The 18,790-nt window shown below is 34.8% G+C and overlaps 4 protein-coding genes across 5 annotated transcripts; 2 read left to right on the forward strand and 2 right to left on the reverse strand.

The window, feature by feature from the left end:
- Nucleotides 1–2,905: 2,905 nt before the first annotated feature.
- LOC110698614 (protein TOPLESS-like) lies at nucleotides 2,906–11,622 on the forward strand. 2 transcript variants are annotated; one of them, XM_021876079.1, is made up of 27 exons: nucleotides 2,906–3,056; nucleotides 3,559–3,700; nucleotides 3,831–4,010; nucleotides 4,104–4,217; nucleotides 4,301–4,459; nucleotides 4,919–5,096; nucleotides 5,181–5,304; nucleotides 5,429–5,538; nucleotides 5,657–5,822; nucleotides 5,915–6,024; nucleotides 6,165–6,234; nucleotides 6,350–6,423; nucleotides 6,526–6,621; nucleotides 6,716–6,811; nucleotides 6,912–7,039; nucleotides 7,155–7,389; nucleotides 7,488–7,649; nucleotides 7,729–7,830; nucleotides 8,013–8,159; nucleotides 9,137–9,247; nucleotides 9,336–9,515; nucleotides 9,619–9,747; nucleotides 9,826–9,921; nucleotides 10,083–10,271; nucleotides 10,374–10,540; nucleotides 10,966–11,233; nucleotides 11,398–11,622. In XM_021876079.1, the coding sequence occupies exons 2-26, from the start codon at nucleotides 3,621–3,623 to the stop codon at nucleotides 11,177–11,179; spliced, it is 3,417 nt and encodes a 1,138-aa protein (XP_021731771.1). In that variant the 5' UTR covers nucleotides 2,906–3,056; nucleotides 3,559–3,620; the 3' UTR covers nucleotides 11,180–11,233; nucleotides 11,398–11,622. The 2 variants fall into 2 exon arrangements, with proteins under 2 accessions (XP_021731771.1, XP_021731770.1); XM_021876078.1 differs by having other exon boundaries at nucleotides 2,924–3,068.
- Nucleotides 11,623–13,443: 1,821 nt separating this feature from the next.
- Nucleotides 13,444–15,191, forward strand: LOC110698945 (F-box/LRR-repeat protein 2-like). The gene is made up of 2 exons (XM_021876449.1): nucleotides 13,444–13,574; nucleotides 13,691–15,191. The coding sequence occupies exons 1-2, from the start codon at nucleotides 13,444–13,446 to the stop codon at nucleotides 15,189–15,191; spliced, it is 1,632 nt and encodes a 543-aa protein (XP_021732141.1).
- An 879-nt stretch (nucleotides 15,192–16,070) lies between these two features.
- On the reverse strand, nucleotides 16,071–16,706 carry LOC110698946 (F-box/LRR-repeat protein 20-like). Its single transcript, XM_021876450.1, has one exon. It carries the CDS (start codon nucleotides 16,704–16,706, stop codon nucleotides 16,071–16,073), a length of 636 nt encoding a protein of 211 aa, XP_021732142.1.
- A 267-nt stretch (nucleotides 16,707–16,973) lies between these two features.
- On the reverse strand, nucleotides 16,974–18,784 carry LOC110698947 (F-box/LRR-repeat protein 2-like). The gene is made up of 2 exons (XM_021876451.1): nucleotides 18,750–18,784; nucleotides 16,974–17,661 (listed from the first exon to the last, which is right to left on the reverse strand). The coding sequence occupies exons 1-2, from the start codon at nucleotides 18,782–18,784 to the stop codon at nucleotides 16,974–16,976; spliced, it is 723 nt and encodes a 240-aa protein (XP_021732143.1).
- Nucleotides 18,785–18,790: the final 6 nt, after the last annotated feature.

The following is an 18,790-nucleotide window of genomic DNA, read 5'->3' on the forward strand; positions in this document are numbered from 1 at the left end:
TACATTTCTTGTTGGATACTGTGGATATATAAGCCAAAATCGATGCAAAGTTGGTGCATTGACATGACAATTAAATTGGAACAAATTTATGGAGTAGAAAATTTGAATGTGTGAAGATAGTAGTGGCTGAGACTCGATCTGAGAGGTTGAGAGGGGAATGTAGGAGTAACAAATGTGGGAATCCAAAGCTATGAAGGTACGCATAGTTGTTAATCATATAATTAGGCTAGTAGATAAGCAAAAAAATACCTTTAGACACGTTGGTCTCTAATTGAACCATATCATATACACAAGTTTAGCATAAAATCAAATTCCCTTAATATATACTGCGTATAATAATAAAACTACAATAATAACAATATAAATACAACGTATATCGTTCACACCATGCATGCATTCGAGTGCATAATAGGAGTAGAGTTTTAATATAATTATAATTAACCTACACACAAAAGAAAAAGTGAGTAAGTGTAAACATAAACGAATGATTCATGGACTAATTTAAACAAACACGTAAGGCTTATGACATAGACGTCTTTTTCCCTAAAGCCGTACTTTATTCTATAGTCTATGTGACCTTGCTCCAATACTCCCTACGCCTCACTCGGATTCTTTTGGCTCCACTTTTCAGGATTTATAATTCCACCAATAAAAACCTATTTTAATCTCCCAATTAATATCTAATTTTATCTTAAAATGCTTATCAACCGTTAGATTTGCCTAGGGATTTGCACCTACCTTGCTTTGGATCAACCATGATAAATTAATGAGTAATAATCAATAAGTTTATTTTGCCTAATTATAATTAAGCACCAGAAAAACCACCGTGGGATTAGGGTTGTGGATTATTTTGCTATAACTTTTACTTTGGAGATATATAAATATTTTGGTAAATGAGAATAGTTGCATTGGAAGTATGTAATATGAGTGTTTACCTTGTTCTCTTCACCTTGTTTTTTTATTAACTGAAATTAATTTTATCGGACTTAAATTATTTTTATTGAATAGAAATTACTTTTACCAAATTGAAATTAATTTTACTAATTCTATTTTATAATTGTATTTGAAGCTATTAAAACTTATTTTTATTGAACTGAATTTATTTTTGTTGAAATGAAATTATTTTCACTGAATTTAGATTATTTTTACTAAATACTACTATGTATTATTTTAAGGTGAAAAAAGCAAAGCCTAAGTGCATATATTACTGGGTTATGGCATTGCAAATGTGTAAAATTACTATTGTTTATTTTAAGAAAGTTTAGAAATGTATTATATAATGGAGCCTGGTACATTTATTGGACCCCCTCCACTGAGGATATTAAAACTAGATTTTGATGGATCCATTGAAAATAACTCCACGACAGTGAGTATGGTAATTCGTGATCATAGCAAGTAATAAATCTTATTATCTATGATCATGTATCCCCATCTTAACTGAAGCTATTGCTCTTTTCAATGGATTGTTGTTAGCCAAATTTCTGATCATTGCCCTAATATTTAGAAAAAAACTATATGTAGAATTGGCTTATAATAATATTATTGTGGACTTGATGTTCACACGCACGCAACTGATGTCATGTTGTACATAATGACCTTTATTAAACTTATGTGATCTTCAATATTACTGTGAATCTGAAAATACACGTGTCGGTCGACTTTATGTTAAACATAGTGACCCTTATTTTGACATAGTGATCTTTATAATTCACATTGATTAGTATATTAAAACTTTCAATAAAAAAATCTCTTATGACCTTTATAATAACACAACAACTTTAATTATAACATAATAACCTTTATTTTAATATAGTGACTTTTATTTTATTAATAAAACGATCCTAGTATCTCTAATATTAGTGGTCCACACTAAATTAATGTGAACAAGAACAATTTAAGATTTTATATTGTATTATTTTTATTGTGTATATCTTGCTTTCAATAAAATAAAATAAGATAAAATAATAAAAGAAAATGATGAACTATAATGGTAAGAAATCAAACGAATAATAAGATGATCAATCTGGTACACCATAAAAGGAGGAAATCATGATTAGTATCCAAATATATTTATTAGAAATCAAGTGAAATTAATTTGACAAATTGAACATTATACTAAGAAAGTAAGAATACTACTTAAGATATCAATCCACCTTTTTTTTTAATCCATTATATTTCCTCGTCGAAATAATAAATATTTATGCAAATGAGGTTAGTGAGAAAGAGATAAAATAAAATGATATACTCATACACATAATATGTCCTTACCAAAACTAAAAAAGTTTTGCAGTTATTGTAAAACTATTGTTAAAATAAAATATTGCAAATATTATGAAAAATAAAATAAGCAGAAAGAGTTTATCCATCATAAATTTTGACAATAATAAATGTAAATGAAAAAAAATAAAAGTTGACTGTTTAAAATAATTTCAAAGTACGACTCTACTGGAGCAGTTGCTTGTTACAGTACCACTTACAGTGTGGTTGATTGTACAGAATCATTTCTCCGCACTACTAAAACAAATAAAAATCCACACAGCCTGTTCTTTCATCACCTTAAAGATTCCGCGCCGATAAACTCGTCAATTTTATATCTCGTCAATTTTATTTTCTTTTTTTTTTTTTTTAAAAAACGAAGTGGGGCCCACCACAAATAAATAAAAAAATATTCCACATATAATTATAATCTAACTTACGTATCCTATCACAAAATAAGTAGAAGAAGCAGCACTTATCAGATAAGTGAAGTTACTTATCTTTTTTTTATTGACGGGAGAAGTTACTTATCTTATCAAAGCTTTCTGTCTCCTTATATAAAAATCCACAAAAACATTATTTTCCTGCAAAAACAAACTCATCCATCCTTTTATTTTCTCTCTCTTCATCCATCATTATTTTTAATTTTCTCTCTCTAGAAGTCTAAACCCCCATTTTAAGAGAGAGAAAGTTGTAAGTAGAGAGAGAAAGTAAGTTGTAATAGAAAGAGAAATTTTCACCAATTTTTTTTTTTTTTAATTTTTTTTTGGGATTTTTATGGATCTCTTCTTCTGCTGTTGGTAAGATATTAGGTCTGTGTTCTTCAATTATTAATTTTATTTTTTTGAAATTTAATTTAATTTTTTTTCAAAGTAGTATTTTTTATTTTTGTAATTTTGTTTTTGATTAAAGTAAAAAAAAAAAAAAACCAAGTTTGGTATTTTGGCATCTTTGATTTTTGATAGGGTTTAAGCTATGAAAGCAGCTTTAATTTTGGTGATCTTTAAGAACCCTAATTTTTATTCTTCTCTCTCCTCTTTTTTCTGGGTTGTCGGCGATTTTTGAAAAATGTCGTTTAGGTAAAGTAAAAAATAAATAAATCCCAAATCTAATCTACTAACTGTTCCTCTTGGTTATTTATTTTTTTGGGAATTTTTTATTTTCTTAATTTTTTTGGGAATATTTTTTATTTGTTTACTGTAATAATTGTTTATTTCTGGTAGATATTATGGTGGTTTTATTTATTTTTTTAAAATTTTATATCAATTAATTTACCCAGTTTTCTGATTTGGGGTTTTACAGATCTGGAGAAATTTGAGGAGATAACGGAATTTCTGGGTGGAAAAACGAAAGAGCAGTTTAAGATGTCATCTCTAAGTAGAGAGCTTGTTTTCCTGATTTTACAGTTTTTAGATGAAGAAAAGTTTAAGGAAACTGTTCACAAGTAAGTTTTTTTCATACCATTTTTCATATTTACAGAAATGATTTTGCTATGAATTTGGTTGCTTTATTGTTAATTATGTTTATGATGATTAAATTGAAATGGGTTATGATTTTTGCCTATGAATAATTAGGCTTGAACAGGAATCTGGGTTTTTCTTTAATATGAAGTATTTTGAGGATGAGGTGCATAATGGTAATTGGGATGAGGTTGAGAGGTATCTTTCGGGGTTTACGAAAGTTGATGATAACCGATACTCGATGAAGATATTCTTTGAAATCCGAAAGCAAAAGTACTTAGAGGCACTGGACGAGTGAGTTTTTGTGTTATATGTGCAGTTTGGTTGATTGCAAGTGTGATATTACTGGTGTTAATGTGAAATGTGGTCGATTGGGTTTTGTTGCAGGCATGATCGATCGAAGGCAGTGGATATACTTGTGAAGGATCTGAAGGTTTTTGCTTCATTTAATGAAGAGTTGTTTAAGGAAATTACTCAACTGTTGACACTGGAGAATTTCAGGTATTATGCTGTGTGGTGAGTAGTTTCTGTATGTTATATGATTTGGGAACTATGGCATTGAAGTTGTCGCGTTTTGTTCACAGAGAGAATGAGCAGTTGTCTAAATATGGAGATACAAAATCTGCAAGGGCAATAATGTTGGTTGAACTCAAGAAGCTAATTGAAGCCAATCCCTTGTTTCGTGACAAATTGCAATTTCCGAATCTTAAGAATTCTAGGTTGCGAACCCTGATCAATCAGAGGTACAACATTAAAGCAGATAGATTTTGTTCTGTGAATTGCTGGATTTGAATATTTATGATGAATTTTAGGCATTGCCATGTTGCTTTGTTGTTGTCGTAAAGTACAACTGTTAAAATTGGTCATGTAGCATTCATAGCTTAGTGATTTTTGTATCATGTCATCTTGAGATGACAATGTAGCAGCTAATCACCATTTACAAATGTTGTTGCAGTGGAGTAACTGCAAATTTAAAGCATGATTGTTTTCGAAAAAACATATGGTTGACAACAAGAAACTGTAACAAAGCTTTATGCGACTGCTGAAGAATATATTTCTGACATTGAGAAGCATACTTTTACTTGGCTTAAATAGTAGTTTATGCTTTCTATTGCTTCACTCCATTAGTTTGTCCTTACTTGGATGACTTATACTATCAGTATCAACCATTGAGCACTTGTTTAATTGACTTTCAATTGCAGCTTGAATTGGCAGCATCAACTGTGTAAAAACCCTAGACCGAATCCAGATATCAAGACGCTGTTTGTGGATCACTCTTGTGGACAACCAAATGGTGCTCGTGCTCCATCGCCTGCTAATAATCCTCTATTAGGCTCATTGCCAAAAGCAGGAGGCTTTCCACCTTTGGGTGCACATGGGGTGGGTATAGTGGTTTTGATTTGTTGTATATGGTTTTTCCTTGACTGATCCATGATCATGACAATATATCTGTAACGCCTACAGCCTTTTCAGCCAACACCTGCTCAAGTGCCAGCCCCTCTTGCTGGATGGATGTCCAATCCTTCTACTGTAACTCATCCTGCTGTATCTGGTGGACCTATTGGGCTTGGTGCTCCGTCAATGCCTGGTATTGTTGTTGATACCTTTAATGTTTTGTTGAATTTGGTGGAAAATTTAAATCCGTACCCTTTTACTGGCATTTGATAATTTGTTAATCCTTATGAATGTTATATTTATTGATGTCCTCCTAGCTGCATTGAAGCATCCAAGGACTCCTCCTACAAATTCTTCCATGGATTATCCATCTGGAGACTCTGATCATGTTGCCAAGAGAACAAGACCGATAGGAATATCTGATGAGGTCTTTAAACTATATTTATTATGTGTATTCATTGTTTCTTCTGTAATTTGACTTAGGAAATTAAATTTGTCAGAATATACTTTTTTCTTAAAAATCAAATTTGCTTTCTTTGGTGCAGGTTAATCTTCCTGTCAATGTACTGCCAGTGTCATTTCCAGGCCATGGTCATACTCAGCCATTCAATGTACCTGATGATTTGCCCAAAAGTGTTGTTAGGACTTTGAATCAGGGGTCGTCTCCTGTGAGTATGGATTTTCATCCTGTTCAGCTGACACTACTTCTGGGTTAGTCTCTGTCCATTTCTTTCACATTATGGATTTTTTTGATGATTTGTTCTGGATGACTGACTTTTGCCACTCTTTTATTTTTCTTTCAGTTGGCACCAATGTCGGAGACATAGCATTATGGGAAGTTGGCTCCCGTGAAAGGCTGGTCTTAAGAAACTTTAAAGTTTGGGATCTTAGTACGTGCTCAATGCCTCTGCAGGTATTCATTTTCTGATTTGCATTACATGTAGAATTCCCTGCTCTATAAATAATCTCTATGGTTGAGTGGTTGACTTATTAACTGCTGTCACCTTGCTTCTAATTCTTGTATAATTTCTATTTTTTTTCCTTGCTTTTTAGTCAGCTCTAGTCAAAGATCCTGCTGTTTCTGTTAACCGTGTGATTTGGAGCCCTGATGGATCCTTGTTTGGTGAGCTTTAGAGAATTTATAGTTTCTATTATGAGTTATGTGTTGCTAAATTGTATTAAGTATATCCTTTAGTTGATATATATTTATCTTTATATTTTATTTATTTGTGTGACAGGGGTTGCATACTCAAGGCACATTGTACAAATATATTCATATCATGGTAATGAAGATGTACGGCAACATTTAGAGGTACATAGAACAACCAGAATCCCGAGTGGAAGATGATGGCTATGAGTTTTTTCACTGTTCAAATTTAGATGTGCTATTTTCTTAACATGTTTTTAAATGCAGATTGATGCTCATGCTGGAGGAGTGAACGATATTGCCTTTTCTACTCCTAATAAACAACTATGTGTTATCACGTGTGGGGATGACAAGACCATTAAAGTTCGTTTTTCATCTTCCATATCCTTGCTTGCCATTTTAAGCCACATTTATGAATATTTAATCCATACTTATCCTTATTTTTTTTTATATGTAGGTGTGGGATGCTGCTACCGGTTCAAAGCAATATACATTTGAAGGCCATGAGGCTCCTGTTTACTCAGTGTGCCCACATTATAAAGAAAACATACAGGTTGCTACCATAATAATCTTCGGTGTTATATATATGAATTTTTTCGCTTGTATGATTTTGTGATGTTAAGGTGCCTTGATTTTGCATGTTTATGGAGCAGTTTATTTTTTCAACTGCTGTCGATGGGAAGATTAAAGCTTGGTTGTATGACAATCTGGGCTCTCGCGTCGATTATGATGCTCCAGGCCGCTGGTGCACAACAATGGCTTATAGTCAAGATGGGACCAGGTAGATCCACAGAATGTTGTAGTATTGTTTGTGTTTGATTTGTATATGCTTAACATAATTCTGCCCTTTTTCTTGTTTTATTTTATTTCATATTACTTTTTGTTGGTCACTGCAGGCTTTTTTCATGTGGTACCAGTAAAGATGGTGAGTCACATATTGTTGAATGGAATGAGAGTGAAGGTGCTGTGAAGCGAACCTATCAAGGGTTTCGGAAAAGATCGTTAGGTGTTGTTCAGTTTGATACGACTAAGAATCGATATTTGGCTGCCGGTGATGATTTTTCTATTAAGTTCTGGGATATGGACAATGTGCAGCTGTTGACTTCCATTGATGCTGATGGAGGACTTCCAGTAAGTTGTCTGTTGTAGTTGCAAAGATTAGATTATGTAATTTATTGCATGTCTCTTGCTAACTTACTAATGTTACTATCAATGTTTTTTTTTTGAAGGCAAGTCCACGTATCCGCTTCAACAAAGATGGTACACTTTTAGCAATCTCTGCTAGTGAAAATGGAATAAAAATTGTGGCTAATTCTGATGGCCTCCGGCTTTTACGGACATATGAAAATCTTTCATATGATTCCTCCCGAGCATCTGAATCTTTGACAAAGGTTACAGTTAGAGATTTATTTTCTGTTGCATGTAACTACTGTTGGGAACCTCATAGCTAATATTTGACTTCTCTTGCAGCCTTCAATCAATCCCATTTCTGCTGCTGCCGCTGCCGCTGCAGCTGCTACTAGTTCTGGGCTCCCCGACAGAAGTGCCCCTATGATTTCCATGGGTGGAATGGTATGTTTGTAACGTGTGTCTGAGCAACATTTAATTTGCTTTGAGTATAGATACACTTGCCATATCTTTTTAGCAAATCCTTTTTTTCCCGCTTTGCATTTTTTAATTATTGGTTTGTGAAGGCTAGTTCAGTGCTTGAGCACTTTATTGTCTGTTTACAAATCTACAACCGCTCTGTACAGAATGGAGATGCTAGAAGCATGGGAGATGTAAAATCGCGAATTCTTGAGGAAACTAATGACAAATCAAAGATCTGGAAGCTTTGTGAAATCAGTGAACCAGCTCAGTGTCGTTCATTGCGACTCCCTGAACACATGAGAGCAGCTAAGGTATAGTTATTAACATTTATTTTATAGAGATTAGACAAGATCTCTGAGATATGCTCCCTATCTGCTTGAATGTGCCTTGCAGCAGATCTCTTTGCTATCTGGAAATTCTTGTTGCTCTTTCACTAGTTTTTAACCTGTTAATCAGCATACTATAAGCCTCTAGGAGGCTTTGGTTGATGTGTGAGAGTCTTCAGTTGCTACAATTCAAAGAGGGAAGGAAATAGAGTGTTTCTGCTTCCCATGAGTAATCGTTATTTGCTTATTTCAAGCTAGTTCATCAGCTTTAAGACATTATATGTATTAAAATAGATCTCTACCATTGGATATTTTTTATTTTTTAATCTTAAAAGAAGAGAGGGGGGGGGGGGAGGGGGAGGGGAGGCATTATGAATGGATGGTTGATGCCTTGAAGGAGACGCTTCTGGAGAATTAGGGACTTTGACTAGTGCCCATATCTGAACAAAGGCATGCAACCAGACACTAATGAACTGTGGAAAGTTTACAGAGAATCTTTGGATGTGAAGTTGTACGTGGCCTAAGTTTGGAGGTGAACCTGCATAAGTGCATTGAACTACTTAGTCTGCTTCTGGATCGCTGATGTCGAGACCTGTGAAAGTTTTCCTGGACTCTTTATCACTTGAAGATTATTTAAAGTCTGGAGGCAGGGATACTCTTCAAGATTTCATATCTTTGAGATCCTTGTCTTTTTGTCTTGAGGTTTTGCATATAGTCTACAACAGTACAAATAGGCTGTGAACGTTGTATATAGCATGTCCGCTCAACTTGTAGCCTTGTAGATATTTGGATGTAATTTGGAGGATGCGAAATTCAGAACAACATTGTTGCTGCTTTTGCTATGAACTTCTGACAGTATTAATTCGTTTTTATGTTCTTTCAAAAAAGGGTATACAATGAGCTACGTTTACTGAGTTTTTTTTTTTTTTTTTTTTTTTTTTTTTTTGTGCACGGTGATGCAGATTTCTAGACTGATCTATACAAACTCAGGTAATGCTATCTTGGCATTAGCTTCAAATGCAATTCATTTGCTTTGGAAATGGCAGAGGAATGAACGTAACTCAAGTGGGAAGGTATGCTTGTAATATACACCACCTATGTTACTTTTTTTTGCTGGTTGCATGAAAAAGTCCTGTATGTAACCTTAGTATGTCTGCGTAGGCATCAGCTAATGTTCCACCTCAGCTCTGGCAACCTTCTAGTGGTATTTTGATGACAAATGATATCTCTGATGCAAGTCCTGAAGAGGCTGTTCCTTGCTTTGCTTTGTCCAAGAATGATTCGTATGTAATGTCTGCATCCGGAGGGAAGATTTCCCTTTTCAACATGATGACTTTTAAGGTAACCAATGGCACATAGTCTACCTTCCTGCTTGTTATTGAATATTTTTGTTTTATTTTGCGCTTTACCAATGTATTTTTTTCTAATTTTCATTTGAGTGCAGACAATGACGGTCTTTATGCCTCCACCACCAGCAGCAACATTTCTTGCTTTCCATCCTCAAGATAACAATATAATTGCTATTGGCATGGATGATTCTACTATTCAGATATATAACGTTCGAGTAGATGAGGTATCTTGCAATTTTATGGTAATATTTGCAGATAATTTAGTTCAAAATTGACACTGACGATCTCCTTATTTGGTGCAGGTTAAAAGCAAGCTGAAAGGTCACTCAAAAAGAATAACTGGTTTGGCCTTCTCGCATTCGTTAAATGTTCTGGTCTCATCAGGTGCCGATGCTCAGGTATGTAATACTAAAGAGTTTCTATCCTCCTGAATTTACTAGTACATGGATTGTGTTTGTATATGCTGTTTGTATGGAACGGTTAGGGTGATTAAAACCTTCTATGAATTTGTACTGCCTCTTTGCTCATCGCTATCTTTTGATTTTATTGTGATGTCTAGATATGTGTATGGGGCTCAGATAACTGGGAAAAGCAAAGGTCAAAGTTTCTGCAGCTTCCTGCAGGAAGGGCACCAACAGCACCATCAGATACACGTGTCCAATTTCATCAAGACCAAATACATTTCCTTGTTGTGCATGAAACTCAGCTGGCAATTTTTGAAACAAAACAATTAGAATGTGTAAAGCAGGTGTGTCATCTTCCAAGCATGAAACGATGGCTTCAAGTCTTTACTTATTATGCTTTGTACTAATGTTTTTTCTTTTTTTGAATTTTATTATCTGTTTTTCAGTGGGTTCCACGTGAATCTTCTGCTCCAATCTCCCATGCAACATTTTCTTGTGATAGTCAACTGGTATACGCCAGCTTCTTGGATGCAACTGTTTGTGTGTTCAGTGCTGCAAATCTCAGACTAAGATGTCGAATTAATCCTTCTGCATATCTTCCAGCCAATGTCAGGTACGTATTTACTTATTTAGCAGTGTTGACAGTTGGAATAGCATTTCTTTGCTGAGAGATGATAACAAGCAACTTTTCATTCTATGAAAAAGTTTAAGAATCTGTATTGTTGCTGTTGAAATTAGTGCTGGTGAAGAAAATTAGGCTCCATGCTCCTATTTGGTAGTAGTGTGTACGATGATGAGTTATGGAACTTTCCTATTTGGTTGATATACTTTGACATTCCTTTTTCAACACCAATAAGGGGAAGGTTGGGGGTTGGGGAGGCATGTGAGATTGTGAGAGGTGGTCATCAAAATAGATTTCAAAATTAAGATTTTGCTATTGAGTGCTTTAATGGTGACATCAAGTTTCTTGAGATGCTCTAGTATGATTTAGCAAATTGCTGTTATACATCTGATTATTCCGTAATTATTGTATTGCAGTAGCTCTAATGTCCATCCGCTTGTCATCGCTGCACATCCGCAAGAAGCAAATCAATTTGCGGTAGGACTTTCGGATGGTGGTGTTCATGTATTCGAGCCGCTTGAATCTGAAGGAAAATGGGGTGTACCCCCTCCCATGGAAAATGGATCAGCAGGCAGTGGGCCAACTACACCTTCAGTAGGACCATCGGGTTCTGATCAACAACAAAGATGATGCATGAAGTTGCAGAGCAGGAGTTAGTTGTTTGCCGGCTTATTTTCTATCTAGGTATGGTCATTACTCTCGAGCTTCCATGTTTGTTGATTAGATTGACACATTATTTCCTATTTTCCGGTGTGAGAGTGAATGTGAATCATCTGTCAGACTATCGGTCTATTTTTGCTGTCAAAAGAAGATGATCTTGATCCTTTTGTTTTTTCAACTGTATGCAGGTTTAGGCTCTGGCTATGTATTTACTCAAGTTCGATTGTGCAGTTAAGGTATATGTATTTACTCAAGTCCGTTTAGAGATTAAACATGTTTGGGTCAGAGCAACATATGGTATATACAGTAGGAGTACCTATTCTCAGGTGTTCTCTTTTGTGTTAATGATGAAATATCTTTTGAAGAATCAAAATTTTATTCTCTTGATTTGATTTGTTTTAGTTTCTACTGTATTGTGGTGTGTTTGCTAAGTTCTCTCGTTTGACCAATTTAACAGGCAGATGCTCATTCTTCAGATATATTTATTCCTTGAACCTAAAACAATAAAACAAATATACTTCCATTTTAGTTGATATGCGAATTATATGAATCCATTATTCATATTCATCTTGGAGCAGCTAGAAATAGGGTTTTATTTTTCTTATTTGTACATGGCGACGTGTTATTATTCTCTTATAAAATTTGAGATTAGTGAAGATGAGGACAACAGGTGGAGTTGTCCTCCTGTCAGCTTCGTAAAAGCTTTATTTTCTTGACTTTGGTCTTCATGCAACTCACCCCAAGCTCGATTTAAGATCTTGGTGCCCTTGTGTAGTTGTGTACTTTTGTGCCCACCCTTGATTCATCTTCAACATTGGAACCAACACGATGTTGCAACACAATTGGAATCGGCATGACATGAACATATAGGTATTGAGAGCAAGACACGAATTCAACACTACATGAAACAAAACTGAACATGACCCGAGCATTTAATCATATTATGAGATTATCCCACATTATGCATAGATATGTTGCATTTTATGCATGAAAGGAAAATCGAAAACGAGTCCAAACGGGAACATGACACATACATGTTTGCCAACTTTATTACTTGTAGCTAAAGATTTAAGTAGAAACTGTCTAGTGTACTCTAAAGAGTCTAAACAAGTACAAATGCAACTGTTCAGAGTTGACTTCATTCTTTCATAGCTCATATATACAAAGTACTGTTCATTTGTTAACTAAATCACTCCATATTTGTTACTCTTTTTGTCAGTTCCTGCATTGCACTTTTTAGGCCTTATTTAGTTTAATGGAAAACAAATTTAACTGAAAAAAAATATTCTGGGAAACTAGTAGGAGCAATTTTATATAAAATTTACCTAAAGTTTCATTCTATGTTGTGTTAAATCAAACGATGGAGAACGAAACAACTCTTTATAGAAGCAGTGAAAAAGTTTCGTTTCATTTCAAACCAATTCGGAGTCATAATGATAAAGTAATTGTGCGTTCTACTCACCCGATCCAATATTATACGAGTATTATCAAGTTAAATCGGTGTTGTGTTAACTTTTAGCCAACTTGCCTCACATTTGCAAATCTCAACTATTGGTATTTAATTAATCCAACTCCCAAAAGTCACATTATATTATTGCCTTTTACGAAGCATACTTGATAGGTCATTAACGTCCTTTGGGAATACAATAACCTGTTTACAAAATAACATGTTTTGCTTTCTTGTGCAAACATGTCAATAATTTTTGGCTTAGAATTAAAAATTTATATAGTATTGTAGCGCACACGTGAACAAATGAACAATTATAGGTTTATTTATGTTTTCTAAGATTAATAAATTATATAAACAATCAACACGTTTGTAAACGAATCATACCTCGTAGCTGATTGAAAGTACTACGAATGGTATCAACTTATCATGTCATGTGTTTCAGTTGAGCAAAAATTAGGTGAATTGAACTTCATCAGAAAAGCGGAGTAACTTTTTTTGTTTTTTTTAATAATTTTTTGTATCTTGACTTTGGTGATCATCCGCGTATCTGAAACTATGTCAAACGTAATATTCTAAAAAGAAAATGCTCTGACTCGATAAGATTGTTATGTAAAGGAAAACTAGTCAAAATTCAAAGAGATCATATTGTTATAATGTTATGTAAAGGAAACCAAGTCAAAAGCAATAAAACTTTTCATGTTGCTAATAGCTAGTTTTCTTTGAGTTGCTGTTAAAAAAAAATAAAAAAAAAAATCTGATCTGATCCCATTAAGAGCAGATGGAAATGGAAGAAGAAAAAGAAAGCACAGAATTGCTTGATGAATGCTGGGAGATGATCTTTGATCGTCTTGAGCATGAAAGCGACCGAGAATCAATCACATTAGTCTGCAAGAGATTCCTGTCACTTCTTTACGAGTTAGTACACCAATCTCAACCATCTCTAGGCTGCTGCAACGATTCTCAAACCTTAAGAAGATACGGTTCTCTAACTTTTCAGGAGACCTGAATGAAGCCGTTGTTGCGATTGCAAGGTCTGGGTTGGACCTAGAAGAGTTGTTGGATGTGTCACATGATCGAAAACAGCCAGCAGTTTGGTTGGAGGAGCTAGGTTCAAAGATGCAGAATCTGAAAGTACTGAGGTTTGCAAGTGGACAGGGAGATGCTGATCTTGTCAGAGTAGCAGAATCGTTCCCTGAGCTCGAGGAGCTGCAGATTGGGGACTGTCGTAATAGAGGTGATTATCATACAATTGCTGTGACCGGTGAAGGGATAGATTATTTATCATCCAAGCTCAAGAGATTACGCAAGATAGATATTTCGGAGAAACAACCTAAACCATATATATCAGATAAGTCCCTTGTTTCGCTGTCAAAAAATTGTGCATTATTAGAGCAGATTAAACTTCATTATTGTTATTCTGTGACAGAAAGTGGTATATCATTCCTTATAAACAATAGCCATCATTTAAACTCCTTACACTTATTTGCATATATTAGGATTGGATCATTCGGAACCAAAGGCTGTACTAATTTTCTAACCAACTTACGATCTCTAAGGCTCCAATGGGTAGACATATCGGATGAGTTTCTCATTTCTATAGTAGAAGCGCGAATTCCACTTACTGACTTGGCCCTCACATATAGCAAAAACTATGCATTTACCGGGTTTTTAAGGCTCCTACTGTACACTTCTCAATTTCTGAAATCTTTAAAGTTGGGGGAAGTTGAATTCCTCACAAATGAGCATATAGAGCACTTGTCCCCTTTTCTCCAAAACCTGACATCAATTAAGCTCATTGATTGTTCCAAGCTATCTGAGTCAGCTTTTGTTATGATCACGCAAACATGCCCTCGTCTACACCATCTTAAAATGACCAATTCCAGCCTCAGAAGAGAAAATTACAATTATGATGGCCTAGAGAAGAAAAACTGTGCAATAAAGCACTTGGACCTGTCATCACATCAAAACTTTAGCCATTCAGTTCTGAAAAGGCTTCTTACCATCTGTTCTGGAGTGGAGAAGCTAAAGCTACGCGATTGTTGTTTCCTTCTTTCTGATCGTCTGAATGTTTATGATATTCTAGAGTGCAACAGGCGCCTTGTGAAATTGGATATAAGTAGATCCCATCATCTAAAATATTCCGGGAAAAACATGGAATCTTCAATGTTAGAAGAGTTGATAGCTAGGAATGCATGGGTAGAAGATGATTTCCTTACAAAGTTAGCGATGATCAGCCCTAGATTGATTCACCTGGATCTTGAGGGTTGCAGGAGAGTGACAGATGAAGGGGTAAAGGGAGTGGTGAAATCTTGTAAACGACTGAGATACTTGAGCATTAGTTCTTGTAAAAATGTGGATTTCAGCATAATAGCATGGATAGTGATTATTAGACCATCCTTGAGAAAACTGGTCTCACCATCTCAGAAGTATCCAGACGACGAATACCAGAAACTCTTCTTGCAGAGAGGCTGTCTTGTCCTTAAGGGTTTAGAATACTCATATGATTCATATGTTGACCACTATGCATTATAAGTTATAGTCTGAAATTGTTTATATTGTAAAAAGTACACTAGTAGATTGTTATCGCAATTTACTGAATCTGAATGTTTCTTTTCTGCTTTCATGATCAAAATCTGTATGATGCTCCCTTTCTTTCATTCTTCTGTGTTACGGCTGTTACCTCACCTTGGTTTGAAGTAGAGGATAAACCTGTTGTTTTTTTTAAGTAAGAAATGTAATTTACTCAAGAAACTTACTAGACAGGGAAATTTCAATCGGTAATTAATAGTGCACCGGATGGATTCAGAAACAGAATCAGTCTCGGGATTCAGGAGTAGAAATACTCATGACCGAGGAGGATAAGCAAAAACATACTCTAAACGCTAAGACAACAACTATATGTCTATAACCAACCTAATGTTAAGGCTTCCAAAGTATTAACCAACTGATGAACATTGTTTTTTCAACATCTAAAATGGTAGCAAGTAGCATTGAACTTCTAACAACTTAGGCCAAGGGCTAAAAACAGAGGAAAAGCAGCAACTTATAATCACACATTACTATGTATGTTAGGATCTTGCAGGTAAAGAGAACATGGAACAGAAACAATTTAACACTAATCTATAAGAAATAATATAGTCATATGAGATCATGTTAGACTCATTTTAATGTCAGCTTGATATACCAATTGGAAGTTCCATGTCTAGATACTTCTTTGAGTTAATTACATTTCTAACTTAAAAATCAACAGGTTTATGCTCAACCTTCAAACCAAGGCGAGGTAAATAGGTAACATAACAAAATAAAAGTAATGGAGTATTATCAATTTATCATACAGATCTTCTTTCAAAAAAAATTTATCATACAGATCTTGATAATGAAAGCGGAAATAAAACATTCAGATACTGTAAATTACAATAATAATCTACTAGTGTCCTTGAGGACAAGACAGCCTTGCTGCAGGAAGTGTTTCTGGTTTTCATCATCTGGGTATTTGCGAGATGATGACACCAGTTTTCTCAAGGATGGTCTGTTTGTCACTATCCATGCTATTATATTGATATCCAAATTTATACAACAACTTATGCTCAAGTATCTCAGTTGTTTGCACGATTTCACCACTTCCTTTACCCCTTCTTCTGTCACTTGAATGCAATACGCCAGATCCAGGTGAATCAATCTGGGGCAGATCCTCCCGAACTTTATAAGCAATTTATCATTTATATCTGAAAAGTTCAAAATCAGCTTCTCTAACACTGACAACATGTCTTTTGCAGTTAAATCCTTGATACCATGGGATCCTCCTAAATCCAGTTTCACAAGCTTCTTGTTGCACTCTAGTATATCAGGAACATTCAGTTTATCATGGCGTAGGAATTCACAATGACTTAGGTCGAGCTTCTCCACTTCGGAAAATATGTTAAGAAGCCTTTTCAGAACTGTAGTGCTAAAGTCAAAATGAAATGCTAGGTTCAAGTACTTTATTGCACGGTTCTTCATTAGGCGGTCATAATTGTATTCTTCTGTTCCGAGGCTTGAACCAGTCATCGCAAAATGGCACAGACGAGGGCATCTTTGTGTGATCATAACAAAAGCTGAATCAGATAGATTTTTACAATTAAAGAGCTTAATTGATGTCAGGTTTTGGAGAAAAGAGGACAAGTACTCTATATGCTCATTTGTGAGGAATTTTACTCCCATGAATCCCCCCAAGTCTATAGACTTCAGAGATTGAGAAGTGTGCAGTAGGAGCCTTGAGATCCCAGTAAACGTGTAGCTTTCGCAATCTATTACAGCCAAGTCGGTAAGAGAAATTCATGCTTCTGCTATAGAAAAGAGAAACTCATCCGATATGTCAACATCTTGGAGCCTTAGAGATCGTAAGTTGGTTAGGAAACTAGAAGAGCCATTGACTCCAAATGTATCAATCTTAAGATCTTTACTTATGTAAAATAATTTCAAATGATGGCTATTGTTAACAAGGAATGAAATTCCTTCTTCTGTCACTTTATTATACTCATAAATTTTAATATGCTCTAGTAATGGACAGTTTTTTGACAGAGAAACAAGGGATTTATCTGTTATAAATGCTCTGTTCGAAAGGTCTATCTTAAGTAATCCCTTGAGGTTGGATGACATGTAATCCACCCCTTCATCAGTCACCGTAATAGTATACACTCCTTCATGATCGATATAAAATTCTTCAAGCTTAGGAAACGAGTCTGCTATTCTGACAAGATCAACATCTCCATGTCCACCTGAATATTTGAGTACTTTCAGATTCTTCATGTTTGAACCCACCTCCTCATACCAAACTGCTCGTTTATATTGATCGTATGACAAAGAAATCAACTCTTCCAAGTCCAACCCTGACCGTGCAATCAAAACAACAGCTTCATTCAGGTCTCCTCTGAAGTTACAGAACCTTATCTTCTTGAGGTTGGAGAATCGTTGCAGCAGCCTAGAGATGGTTGAGATTGGTGTATAATCTGGGAACTTTATGCTAAATCGTAAGGAATTGGTGATTGACAGGAATATCTTGCAGACTAAGTGATTGATTCTTGGTCACTTTTATGATGGAGACGATCAAAGATCATCTCCCAGCATTCGTCGAGCAACTCTTTGCTTTCTTCTTCTTCCATTTCGATCTGCACTGATGGATGGAATCGGATCAGATTATTAGCAACATGAGAAAATGTATTGCTTTTGACTTTGGTTTCCTTTACATAACAATGTGATCTTTTCGAATTTGACTGGTTTAATGTACAAAATAAGGTTATCAAGCCAGTGCATTTGTTTTTTAATATATATACTATGCTTTGACATAGTTTTGAATACGTGACTGATCACCTAAATCTGAATTCAAAAATACCCTTAAAAAATTTACTCAGTCCTTCTGAAGTTTAATTTACTTGATTTTTGCTCAACTATGCACAACGTGATAGGCTAATAGCATTCATATATATATAGATTCGATAAGCTATGAGATGGGATTTGTTCAAAGACGAGCATTATTAATGGTGTCATTATTGAGACTTAGTATGTCCCAATATAGAAAAATCAAATAAATAAATTAGCTTAACATTATGCATGTCTTTAAGTGAATCCTATCTCATAGCAGATCGAATTTAAGTACTAATGCTATCAGTCAATCAAGTCACAGTGTTTTTGCTGAGCAATAATTAAGTGAACTGAACTTCATAAGGACAGAGTAACTTTGTTTTGCAGTAAATTTTTGTAACCAAATTTAGGTGATCAATCTGCCGCATATTTGAAACTATGTCAATGCATAGTATATTAAAAAGTAACACTGGCTTGATAATCTTGTCTGTAAATAAAACCAGTGTAAAAACTTGAAAAGTTCAGATCACATTGTTATGTAAAGGAAACCAAGTCAAAACTTGAAAGAGCAGATCATGTTGTTTTGTAAAGAAAACCAGTCCAAACTTGAAATGATAAAATCACATTGTTATGTAGAGGCAACCAAGTCAAAACTTAGCTTGAAAAGATCAGATCACGTTGTTTTGGAAAGAAAACCAGTCAATGATCATATTGCATGTTATTTAAAGGATACCAAGCCTAAAGCAATACATTCCCAATGTTGCAATAATCTGATCTGATCCCATTTGGGC

This window comes from Chenopodium quinoa, unplaced genomic scaffold (assembly GCF_001683475.1).
Source record: "Chenopodium quinoa cultivar QQ74 unplaced genomic scaffold, ASM168347v1, whole genome shotgun sequence".
Taxonomy (NCBI): domain Eukaryota; kingdom Viridiplantae; phylum Streptophyta; class Magnoliopsida; order Caryophyllales; family Amaranthaceae; genus Chenopodium; species Chenopodium quinoa.